Raw genomic sequence first — 13,065 nt, 5'->3', positions numbered from 1 at the left:
TTCACTTTCATAAAAAGTGTAAGTTCCAAGAAAATGTGTAAATTTTACGAAAAAAAATATTTCACAAAAAGAGTAACTTTTTAGAAAAAAAGTGTAAGAGTTTTCACGAAAAGGTGTAAGTTTTAACAAAATGTGTAAATTTTATGAAAGAAATTATTTCACAAAATGTGTAACTTTTTAGAAATAGTGTAAGTTTTTTCACAAAAGATGAAAGTAACTTTACAAAAGGTGTAAGTTCCAAGAAAATGTGTGAATTTTATGAAAAAAATTATTTCACAAAAGGAGAAATTTTTTAGAAAATGTGTAAGTTTTCAGAAAGAGTGTAAGTTTTAACAAAATGTGTAAATTTTATGAAAGAAAATTTTTCACCTATTGTGTAACTTTTCAGAAAAGATGTAACTTGTTTCACAAAAGACGTAAGTATTATGTGTAAATTGTCAAAAGTTACACCTTTAATAAGTAATTTCACAAAATGGGTAAGTATTCACAAAAGGTGTAAGTAATTTTACAAAAAACGTAAGTTCTCAGAAAAGGTGTAAGTAATTTCATAAAAAAGCATAAATTCTCAGAAAATGTGTAAGTAATTTAAAAAAAAAACGTAAATTCTCAGAAAAGGTGTAAGTAATTTCACAAAAAAGGTTAAGTTTTCACAATATGTGTAAAGTTTCACAAAAGACACAAGTTTTCTCAAAGGGTGTAAGTTTTTAAAAATCACTTAAATTTTTTTCTGAAATTACTTACGCCTTTTGTGAAAATTTACGCTTTTTGTAAAAATTTATGCCCTATTGCGATAATTTATACATTTTGTCCTATAATATATTATTTTATTAATTTTCCTAAAAAATTGACCCGTTTAATACATAGAAAGATGTAAATGTAAAATAGAGAAAGTGTAAATGCCTTGCAAGCATAAGAAAGGTCCATGTTGAAATGACGATATGTAATTTCCAAAATTGTGCGGAGTAAAAAACATTTTGGACAAACCTCGAGGGGTATTTATAATTTAGCATTTCTCAATTGAATCCTCCTGAGCAAGTAAGCACAACACATCTTCTTCCCTATTATACAGACGCAAACAGAGAGAGAGAGAGAGAGAGAGGAGATATTCTGCAACTGAATACTCTCAATCCTTTGTTCATATTCAATCTCCGATCATGGTTCTCGAGGTCAACAACTCTTTGGTCTTTCAATTCCCAAATTCTCCCCCTTCTACCGTTGCTTATTTTTCAAACTAGGGTTTCTGATTGATCGTCAATTTTTTTTTTCTTTTTAATCAGGCGACGATGATTTGCATTGACAATTCAGAATGGATGCGAAATGGCGATTACTCTCCCACTAGGTTTCAAGCTCAAGCCGACGCTGTTAATCTAATCTGCGGAGCCAAAACCCAGGTCACCAATACTCATAATTTGTATATATATAATCAAAGTTCTATCTTTCAGAATTAAACTTAAATTGACCAGTTCTGTTCTTGTTTAGGTGTGTTTTAGGGTTTGTGTCTGATGTTGTTGTTGGAATGTTTGGGGATGTGCAGTCTAATCCGGAGAATACTGTGGGAGTTCTGACAATGGCGGGTAAAGGGGTTCGTGTTTTGGTCACTCCTACCAGTGACCTTGGCAAGATCTTGGCTTGCATGCACGGTTAACTTCTTCACTTGTTTATTTTTTAAGTTTATTTGTTCTCTTGGCACAATCATGAACATGTTTGGTAGTTTGAATATAAAGCAGTCCCTGTAATTTTTGGACTTGAGTAAAAGAGTTTTAGAAATCAATTTGAATGTTTTTGGAGCTATTGAAACTGCAGGCTTGATTCTTATCCCCAAAAAAAAAAAAAAAAATTGAACAAAAGAAAGGAAACTACAGGCTTGATCTGTATCATATTTGCAAGTATTCCTTGGGTTGTAGCATAGATTATCTGTCGACAACTATTGAAATTTGTGTTCTTTTTCATTCTTACACGTCGGTTTGGTTTGTGAGGTGAGAAAAGAAAAGTTCTTGTTTGGATGAACAATGAATAAAAGAGGATACATGTGTTATTTCCTTTGTATTTAGCGGTAATTAGGTATTATATATTTTTTTTGTGAAGAGTAATTTTGGTTTCTCACCAAATATCACCACTTTTGGTGAGAAACAAGAATTAATTTTTGAAGGATTTCTGTTTCTCACTATTTCTCTTCCTTTCTCACCACTTCCCAACAAGTGCTCTATTTCTTTGATTTTTTTCACTGAACCCCTTAATCTCATTCTCTCCATACTTCTGTGATTTATCTCAATGGGTGCTACTACTGTTTGGATATCAGAACTTGGCCATAATATACCTTGGTGGCTAAATTTGGTTGATATCATCTTATGTTACAAATTTATTGAAATTCAATCAATATGATATTTGTTCACTCGGTGGTGTCCGGTGTCTGTCCTATTGACTAAAGTTCCGTTCTTTCTAAACTCAGGTTTAGAAGTTGGTGGCGAGTGTAACTTGGCAGCAGGGATTCAAGTGGCACAGTTGGCTCTCAAGCATCGCCAAAATAAAAAGCAGCAACAGAGGATTATTGTATTTGTGGGGAGGTAGGTACCTTTTGTTCCTTTCTGCATTTTTTGCTGTTGAGTTTTATGATTGTTTTTTCCTTAGCATTTCAAATTGTTTTATCTCAGTCCTGTCAAATATGACAAGAAAGTATTGGAAATGATTGGAAGGAAGTTAAAAAAGAACAGTGTAGCCCTCGATATTGTTAATTTTGGTGAAGAAGATGAGGGGAAAGCAGAAAAGCTCGAAGCCCTTCTTGCTGCTGTAAACAATAATGACAGCAGTCACATTGTTCATGTTCCTGCTGGTCCAAATGCTCTCTCTGATGTTCTGATAAGGTTGTTTGTCACTCTTTCATCTATGTTTGCTTGCATTGATATCAAACTTAATTCACATGAGTTGCTTCTTTCTTTTCTTTTTTTTGGCAGTACTCCTATCTTTACCGGTGATGGTGAAGGTGGAAGTGGTTTTGCAGCAGCAGCTGCGGCAGCTGCAGCTGGTGGTGTTTCTGGCTTTGATTTTGGTGTGGATCCAAATCTGGATCCTGAACTGGCTCTTGCTCTCCGAGTTTCAATGGAAGAGGAGAGGGCAAGGCAAGAAGCAGCAGCTAAAAAGGCTGCAGAGGAAGCTTCAAAACAGGAAAAAGGAGGGGAACAACAATCCACATCACAAGATGCAACTATGACTGAAAATGTCAGTGTTGCAGCTCCTGAAGCTGAAAATAAGACAAATGATCTACAGGTTGGTATCCTATTTCACTTCTAACTTCAACAATCCCCCTTTCATTTGATTTGTTTGTTACCCATTAGCGCATGTCAAATTGCCTATATGTGGAAAAGGCTTGATTTACATTTTCATTCTTTAAACTATGAATATTCCATTTATGGCACTATACACACCTGCATGCGTTCAAATGAATTCATAGATATTAGAAAGTGCAAAGGGGAAGAAGAAGATAAAAACTTCAGTCAAGGTTGTAGTCTTGAAAATTTTCCTTAATTAAGATCAACTATTCAAATGAGAAACATGCAAAAAGTTTTGGTATCTCATGCCTTTCTGATTGACTGGGATTCTCTTAGTTTTCAGAATTAGTATCATTGGGTCTATCCCTTCTCCCAAAGCCAAAAAGAAGAAGAAGTTCCTTGACTGGCGGAACATTGCTCTTTTCCAAACAGAAAGTAGGACAGCTCTAGATTACATAGTCGATCGTGGTTTCTTTTAGCATGTAAAGGTTACTACCCGAGTAGACACAATATGCATACGAAATCGCATTGATGTTGAATTGCTGATGTCCTGAGAAGCATAGACACGGACACATGACACAAAACAAACACATCGATATGTTAATTTTTAAAAAATATGAGACACAACGTGGGAACAAGCTCAAAATGTGTGATTTTATATATTTATTGTATGTCATATATATATGATTATTTTATTCAAGTTAATAAAAATATAAAACATAATGGGCTTGTTTGGTTTGTGTTTGTAGAGTAGTTTTTAAGATAAAAAGTACGAAAACTTGTTTGGTTTGCTTTTTTTTAGAAATGATTTTGGAAAATTGTTTTGGGGAAAGAGTTTTAAAAAAGCGATTGATCTGATGTGTATGAGAGAGAGAGAGTGATTTTGGAAAGAAACAAACTAAACAAAATTTTGAGATTTTTTTTGAAAAAATTTATTTGGTTTGATTACTCTTGAAAATTTGTTTGTAGAGAATTTTTCCCAAAAACAAACCAAACAAGCCCAATATCAATCTGTCAAGTTTAAAGAAAAATGAATTAGTAGGTATAATTTATATTTATTTTATTTTATCATTAGATCCTAAGTTGTTTTATTCAAACTTGGAATGTGTTTTGTGTGTCGAAGCAATGGACACGTGCGTCCTCCAAGTTTTTGAATCATGTTCAACTCCAAAAAAAATAAAAAAATAATAGAACATGTTTGGACGTGTTTGACAAGTGTTGGTGTCTAACACGTTTTGAATACAAACACACTATCTTTTTAGAAGTGTCTGTGCTTCTTAGCTGATGATTATGTTCTGCCAATGTTGATGATCCCTTGCAACACTACATAGATGTTGAAACTTGAAAACTACTTGTTAATTGGTTTGCTTTGTACAGTCCTTTATACATTCACTTGTAGTCCTCTTTGCGGAGTATTGTATATTTTATTTGTGAAGGAACTCTATACTTTTGGTTTTGGGAAAAGGTGAATGATAGATGTATGATGAGAGTGTAGGTGAAAAAAGAGTTAAAAGAGGCTGTGAACTAGAAGTGAAGGTAGAAATCACAAGTTTCTTGGTTGAAGGAGTTGAGAACATCGGGTAGGCTAATAAGCTTTTGAATAGGTTTTTGTATGATTTGAAAATTTTAATTCTGTTTGGAATATATTGAGAAAAAGCATTTAAGGGGATGCAGCCTGTGAACCAAATTATAACATTCTTATGCTTGTAATTGGGTTTATCACACTAGCAGCATGGTTCTTGTGGATGGTTTTTTGAAGGTTTTGGATGGAAATGAAGGGAATGTGTAGTTCTATGAGAGGTTGTATCAACGGATGGTGCTTAGTGATGGTTAGTGTTCACACAGTTTGGGACGTGATCTATTATTTTGCTCGAATGCTATTCAAGGATGGACGGTTGTGCATGGAGGGTGAGTGAGAATAAATTTCATAGTGTAGATGGCCCCTTTCGAAAATAATGTTTCATAGTCTAGATGGAGTGATAGGCCCATGAGGGTCAAAGATCACCTGTACGTGTTTTTTGGTTCTTTTCTTTTCTTCATGCTGCGAACATTTATTTGAGCCCCTAAAAAGAGGTGGTGAATGGTTATGCAATGCTTCTAAACAGATCAGTTGGGTGAGGTATCATCTACAAGATTTTGGGGGAAATATTGGCTTGAAAATGAACGTTGAAGAATAGTGATGTCGATCGAATGCATTTGATAGGACTTGATAGATCTTGCTGGAAGAACTTTTGCTACTGTGTTCCTTGATGGAAGATTGACTTTCTAAGGGCTGGAAGCTTATGAAGAGAGAGTTAATTGGTATATGTTGGAAGTAGACAAATTTTGCTTGTGGAGAGAGTTAATTGTTACATGATAGTAGTTTTAGAAGTTCTAGTGGTCTTATGCAGGGAATCAGTTTTCTGCTCACCTTATTTCACTGATGTAATATTTCAGTTAATCATTGTTAAGTTTACATAGAGAGTTTGGTTGTGCAAAGTGGTGGAAATGGGCAGTGTTTGCTATGTGCTGGACGCTACTCATCTTCTGCGGAGAGGATATTATAGTAGATATTTGTATGTCCATTCAATTTGTGCTTGTAAGTGTTTGTTGTGCTCAACATTTGTTCAAGTTAATGGGGCTATTGCTTTATGTTTAATACTTGTTGTGCAACTTGGATGAGCCAGGGAAAATATCCTGCTTTTATTTTTATTTTTATTAAGGTCTTTGTTGAGGATAACTTTTTTAAGGAAAAGGCAACAAGGGACCTTGTTGAAAGGCGTCGAAAAAGTTTGACTAGTAGAACCTTTTCCCAACTCTCTCTCCGTGCCTATCAGAAGAGAGAACAATAAGAACAACAACAACATGGTGGAAAGGAAGTACCTAAGAGGAGGGAATATGACTACTTTAACCTCGTTGGCAACGGCACCCGACTCTTAGGATTAAAAAAAAGGCAGGTGAAAATCTATTGCTTAAAAAGCTCTCCTGCTTGGCAACCAATCCGGAAAAGCTAGCTTTTTAATGGCTTCTTTTGTATGACATGTTTGGCAATAGAACTTGCTCTTTGCTTCTTAAATGTCAGTTCGATTGGTGAAGTTTCTTTTTTAAAAATAAAAAATTTAGTCGTTAAATTTGTTGAGTAATGGGGTATTTGAAGCTGAAGAAGGCTCCTCCTTGTGATGTAGGAGTGGGAGTTAAGAAGCACAAACACGTGACAAGTTCATCTCGGGTGTAAGACTATTTACATTTAACCATTCCTAGACCTCACAAGTGGTGGGAGTGGGAGTGGGAGTGGGAGCTAAGAAGCAGATATGGGCACAATTTTAAAAAAAAGCAGGACCCAACATGCCACGGGCATGCGCAAAACATATAATTTTGTATTTATTATATTTTTAATTTTATATATTTATTCCATGTCAAATGTTTATGTTCATCAAATTCATAACCTATGTAGCACGGACACGGACACGGGACACGACACGGACACGTAAATACGCAAATTTTAAAAAAATAGGGGCACGACACGCTGGGGACATATATATAATTTTTTATATATATTATATGTAAAATTAAAAAATATATACTATTTTTATTTATTTATTATATGTAAAATTAAAAAATATATACTATTTTTATTCATTTATTTTATTTATTATATGTAAAATTAAAAAATAAATATATCATTTGTATTTATTTATATTATTTATTTACAAAAAAAGGTATAAAAAAGAAAAAAAGAATAAAAAGAACAGGGAGGGAGTGACACGGTAATAAAGGAAGAGGGAAGACAAAGTGAAGAGTCAAACACGATGAGAGACGAACAGAGACGAGAACGAGCGAGAGGCGAGAACAGAGAGAGAGGAGATGAAGACGATGAGAGACGAACACAGAGAGAGGGGAGACGAACAGAGACGCGAAGAAATACCTCGATCAGAGACGAAGAGGACTTGATCTAGCCTCGATCTAGGCTTCAACAGGTTCTTTCTCTTTCTCTTTCTCTTTCTCTTTCTCTTTCTCTCTCCATCTTCAATGGTTAGGGTTTCTCTCTGTCTCCTGGTTAGGGTTTCTTGCTGTTTCCAGCGTGTCCACGACGTGTCAAGCGTGTCTGAAAGAGTTTCCGCCTGCAAAAATTCAAAAAAAAAACAGGGACACGTTAGGTCGAGTGTCGGACACGTGTCCGACACCCATATGCTGCCTCCAGAGATGTGTCGGTGCTTCATAGTTCATAACCTTGGATGTGCTATTCCGGTAAAAAAATAAAAAAATTGGGACACTCCGTATTCCCAAAGTGTCCATTTTCTCTAGCGTGTGCAATGTGTGTTTAGTGTGTGTCAGTGTTTGACACGTGACCTCTAGAGAGGTATCCGTGCTTCATAGGGCGGTAACTTTTTTTTTTTTAAACTCTCATAGGGTGGTGGCTTGACTGCTCTCTTCTTTTTTTTTTTAAATAAATCTTGTGGAAGGGAATAGGGAGCTGTAGTATGAAATAAAAAAAAATGTTGGATGCATCACCCTCTTAAGGTTTAAAATACATCACATAACTACAAATATCAACTTCTCAAAAATTGATTCTATCTAGTGGAAAGATTATATAAGTTTTTATGGGTTGCTAAGCTTTCTTACTATTAATAGGCATCTGCTTGGGGTAGCAGTAGCCTCTGAAAAGTAATTTTGGAGTATTGATTAGGGAAGAAGTGTCATACTCATATCAGTCTGATGTTTGCAAGAGTGGCCTTATTTGTTAAAATTGATCATGTGTGTTTTTGGCCTTGTTATGTACAAGTAGTTGCCAATGTTAGGATAAAACTAATTGGCTTTGTGCAGAATATGGGTAAAAAAATAGAAATCATGATTGAAAAGCCACATTTCGGCAGCTTATATCTTAACTGCTACAGTGCAAATGCGCGATTTTTTAATAAAAAAGGGGAATTGTTTAGTATCTGTTTGCCTTCCCTGTGAAAATTCCCTAGCTCTTGTATGTCATTGCTGCATCTTCCTTTGCCCCTGCTCTCTCTGCTTCTGCATTTCCATTGCCAACAATGGTTTCTCTGCTTGGTACATAATTTCATTAGAATCTATTGTTCATAATATCTATGACCATTTCTCATCTTCTTGTTGTTGATCGTGTCTCTGAACTTATGGTTTACAGCCAGCAATTGGCAGTATAATTTACACACATTTAACATACCTTGAATTGCCTACAGGATGATGAGAATGCTTTGCTACAGCAGGCCCTTGCTATGTCAATGGATGACCCTGCTGCTAGCGTTGCTATGCGAGACACAGATATGTCAGAGGCAGCTGCAGATGATCAAGACTTGGCACTCGGTAAGTACTTAATGTTTGTTTGGTCCTCATTTCATTTTATGTACAAGTGCACGATATGTTGAATCTACAACTAAAGCTCTTCTTTCTCTAGTCTTCTGTGGTGTGTTTCAGTGATGTCCTTCCTGCAAAGGACATCAAGTGTATGCAACACAAGCACATGTTTCTTTGAGCTTAAAAATGAGATGTTATTTCTTGTACATTTGCTTAGCATTTGCCATATGTTGAGATGTAATCACAGTAAATGGCACGGCTTCACCATGTTCCAGCCGTGCATTTTCTATTAGTTAGCTCTCCCCAAGTTTCCCGTTACCCAATACTCTTATGTAGGTAATACTCATCATGAGGTAAACATCGTAATTTCTGTCATGAATTTCCAGTGGTTGGGGCAGTGTGACAACTGATTTGCCTAACCTTAACTAGAGGTATTCCAACACCATAACCATGGACTTGCTCGGGTGTTTTAGTTTGGTGAACTTATGGGGCACACTTTTTTCCTTGTTATTTTTCCCTTATAAGCTTTGAAACTATTCTACTGCAATTTAAAGTGTACTCATCAGAAGGGCTGGTAGAATACATTAATTTCTGCATTTCCAAGTGGTGTCTAACTTCTATCACAAAAAGGATTGCCCAAGACGCTGAAATTTATAACTTGTCAGATGGCATTAATAGGAAGGATTAAACCAATCTAGCATCTTCTACATCTAAGTTAACTTTTCCCCAATTATCAAGATTCTGTTCCCTTGTATTCCATGCTTGATATATTTCCTTTAATGTGGCACATGCAGCTCTACAGTTGTCTGTGCAAGACAGTACAAAAGATCAAGCAAGCGAGACAGATATGAGTAAGCTATTGGCAGACCAGTCATTTGTGTCATCAATCCTTGCTTCGGTATGTGTTCTATACTGACAGAATCTGATTCGAATTTGATTATTCTCTTCCAGTCTCTCCCACTGCTGAAAATAAATAAATAAATGAAGTAAAAAAGAAAATGTACTGTCAGAAAATAATAAAAAACTATCTGTTTCATTTTTTTTATTTCATGATGGATTTTTGGTTTCACAGCTTCCAGGAGTTGATCCGAATGATCCTTCGGTCAAAGATTTGCTCGCATCCATGCAAAGTCAGTCCGAGGTGAGTCCAATTATCTTACAAGGTCAGCATAAATGACATGCTGAATGTTTATTTGAAGTTGTGCATACTACCTATGATCTGATTTTCCTGCCCTTTCTTCTGTTTCTAGTTCGGTGAGTCCATGTCTTCCATCTCTCTCTCTCTCTCTCTCTCTCTATAGGGTGGGGGTTGGTGGATAAAAAATAAAAATTACACCCAATTTAGTTCCCATTAGATTGGGGTCTGGGATGGGGGTAGATTGGGTACCAACCTAACACTTGGCATAATTTGCACAAAGTTGCTGCTCAAAAGTTCGAACCCATAACCTCAAAATGTATAGGTTGAGTTTTAACCACTAAATGTGTCACATTTCCATTGGTCCATATGTTGACATTTAGTTGTAGTTTTTATATTTATTATGCCATTTAACATTTATTCTGATTGCGAACTTGCCCATGGATGTCAATAACCATTATCAAGTGTCTTGTGCATCTAACTATGGTGCATTCTTCCATTTTATTGTTTTGTTAGTTCATGGGTTAAATTTGTTTATTAACAACGTTTAGTCTTTTCCTTTTCTTTCACCTTTGAGATATGTGCCTTCTAGAATGTCATGTTTCTAGAACAGCACATGTCATTCCTTTTGTTGTTCCAGCCATGAAATGCTCCTAACTTGGCACATGGCTTTAAGTTAAAACTTCATAATCAAGCATTCTTCTCTCTCCTATATACCAATGATTTTTTGGCCTTTTGGTTTGCTCCAAGCTGAAAAGGTTGGAAATAAATAATAAATTAAGAGAACCTGATATATTAAATGTCAAAAAGCTCATAAATCATGTTTTTTTATTGAGCACCTTCGTAGGGTTGAATCATATAGGGTTCCTTGTTTTTTGTAGCATTCTTGTGTACATGGTGGGCATGTTTTTTGTATGCATTTTGCTTTTGTATATGTGGGTTGCTCCTCCTGGGTGTTTTTTTCTATAATTGCTATACTTTTTGTAAAAAAATATTAAAGAAATGCTTGCCACTACCTAAACTGGTTTAGCGGCACCTTTGTGGTAGAATAATACTAAGATCTTGGACTCTACTCTTGAAAACTAGCTCTTAATGGGGTTGGTATTTGGTTCCTCTGTCCTTGCGTTGGCCTCTTAACAATATTGGATTCTTTTATGCAAAACTGCCCTTAGTGCCTTTGAACATTTGAATACATAAAACCCCAAGGCTATGTTTGGATGGCAGGATTGGAGAGGTGGAATGAAAATCTCATTCCTGGTCTCCTTCATTCTATTGTGCGAGTGCATCCAAGAACGAAATGTGATTCCTGGTTAGCTACCCAGAATAAGATTACCACACACATCCTGTCATAAAATTTTCACGTTCTTGTAGGAATGTGAACCATTTAATAGTAAAACAAGTAAATGAGCAACAATATATAAAATTTATCATTTTTCCATGGAGAATTCCTAACCAAACTGCACGCCTGAATGGCATCGACACAAATTTTATTATTTATTTGGATTTCTGGTAATTGATTCACATTACTTGTCGTTGATTCCTACAATCCAATCATAGCATAAGAGTAACTTTGCTGTATTGAATTAAGTTCATGTTTGTATGACTAGAACTGGCAGGTTGTGAATGTTTTATGCTTCAATTGTAACTTTGGTGAATGATGATGTGAATAATATTTGTAAAAAGCAAGTCATCCGTTTATGAGATTATGTGCAGTGCATGATTCCTTCCCATGTGTTTTTTCTTTTTCCTTTCTTTTCTTCTCTTTTCTTTTAACACGAGAGAGTTGTTTACTACATACACATTGACAACTAAATATATTATGTAAACAGTTGCGGTTTCATTGTGGTGTTGTTTGTTTCTGTAGTCTGACCAGAAGAAGGATGAAGACAAGGCACCCAATGAAGAGGACAAGAAATGATTTCCATTGTTCATGTCGGATGTTGCTTGTAATTTCTGAATGTTCAAATTTGTGATTTCTTGCAGATGCTTTATAGAATGCTTTCAATTTGACAAAAATTATTTTTGGAGATTGCCAAACTAATTGTTTTGGATAACTTTGGACTCGCAGTTTGGTAGTTCTCTGTCCCCTATGATCAGAAAGAACGGTGCGTAGGTGCAGATACTTGAAGACTGTCGAACAAGCTATCCTCGTTTGCATGGAAGAACATTAGTTGATGTTATTTCTGGGTTGTTTCAGTATAAGTCTTTGCTTTTAATGTGACATATCTTTCTAATGGTTCTTCTTATGGGATGATCTTGGCATTGTGCAGTGGTTACCTATGTTATTCTTGGATTAAGAGCATATTCAGCGGGTTGCTATAATAGTTACTATTGTCAAATTGTAACAGCTTTGCTAAAAAAAAACTTTTCCAGCGATCCACTAAAAGGGTGTGCCAAATCAGACATGGTTTTCATCCATTAATCTGAACGTGAAACATTCATAAAATTATGAGATTACTATGGAATGAATGGATTTGATTCTCCCTTAGTTTAAAATTTGGATTTTTGAGAATCACATTCTCATTCAAACTATTATTTACAACACAAATAAAAATTCCAACCCCGGCAGGTGGTGACACTTGAAATGTAGACCTTGGGCCTGGTGAAGGGCCGTGCACTTTTCTCACAAAATTGTTGTCATTCAAGTTGAATTTAATTGAAGAGGGGCGAATATTGGACTTGCATTCCTATTTAGGTGTTGTTTGACATGCTAAAATAATTCGTGTTATTTCAATGTATCATATTATTTGGGTTGTAATTATTTTATTTAAGTTACATTATTTTTTTATCACATTATTTTAATTTCAACTTATATTTTGTAGGTGGCTTTTTTTATAAATTTACTTTCTAAGAGTTTTATTTCATCCAACTCATATTCTTTTTGATTATTTTATTAGGTCCTATTTCAGATAAGAAGACCAAAACATCCTTTTCATTTACTTATGTTCCATTTAGGTTGTATTATTTTCTTATGTCTTAATGAGTCCTATAGGTGATATAATTATCAAAATGCCCCTAATAGGAGTGTAAAATTGGCTCGTGTCTCGTGGCAGTGCGAAACTCGCTTGCGACCCATGAGCGGCCCGGGGCGGGCCTGGCCATTTTTTTTTAATTTTTTCTACTAAAATTTTATTATTTTTCACAAAAAAAGAAACTAGGACTCGGCGCGGGTCGGGTCTCGGACCGAGCCTTGAATGGGCCTTAACCGGGCTGATGGGTCGAGCCGAGCTTCAAAGTGATGGCTCAGGCCCTAGCCTAGGGTCTCGGATTAGGCTCAAGCCTGGGCCCAAACAAGCCTTTCCCGGGCACGGTCGGGCCGACCCACAGGCCAAAAAATTAGGCCCAGGCCCTAGTCCTAGCACGAGG

At 35.8% G+C, this 13,065-nt stretch overlaps 1 protein-coding gene across 2 annotated transcripts; it reads left to right on the top strand.

Annotated features, from left to right (window-relative positions):
* The first annotated feature begins 883 nt into the window (after nucleotides 1–883).
* LOC114309395 (26S proteasome non-ATPase regulatory subunit 4 homolog) lies at nucleotides 884–12,038 on the top strand. 2 transcript variants are annotated; one of them, XM_028255114.2, is made up of 11 exons: nucleotides 884–1,166; nucleotides 1,278–1,391; nucleotides 1,535–1,640; nucleotides 2,450–2,564; nucleotides 2,652–2,861; nucleotides 2,952–3,264; nucleotides 8,450–8,573; nucleotides 9,359–9,462; nucleotides 9,637–9,705; nucleotides 11,564–11,631; nucleotides 11,768–12,038. In XM_028255114.2, exons 1-10 carry the CDS (start codon nucleotides 1,155–1,157, stop codon nucleotides 11,615–11,617), a joined length of 1,221 nt encoding a protein of 406 aa, XP_028110915.1. In that variant the 5' UTR covers nucleotides 884–1,154; the 3' UTR covers nucleotides 11,618–11,631; nucleotides 11,768–12,038. The 2 variants fall into 2 exon arrangements, with proteins under 2 accessions (XP_028110915.1, XP_028110914.1); XM_028255113.2 differs by having other exon boundaries at nucleotides 11,564–11,645.
* The last annotated feature ends 1,027 nt before the right edge of the window (nucleotides 12,039–13,065 follow it).

This window comes from Camellia sinensis, chromosome 4 (assembly GCF_055761805.1).
Source record: "Camellia sinensis isolate YWXY chromosome 4, ASM5576180v1, whole genome shotgun sequence".
NCBI classification, from domain to species: domain Eukaryota; kingdom Viridiplantae; phylum Streptophyta; class Magnoliopsida; order Ericales; family Theaceae; genus Camellia; species Camellia sinensis.
This window is presented reverse-complemented; position numbering and strand designations above follow the sequence as displayed.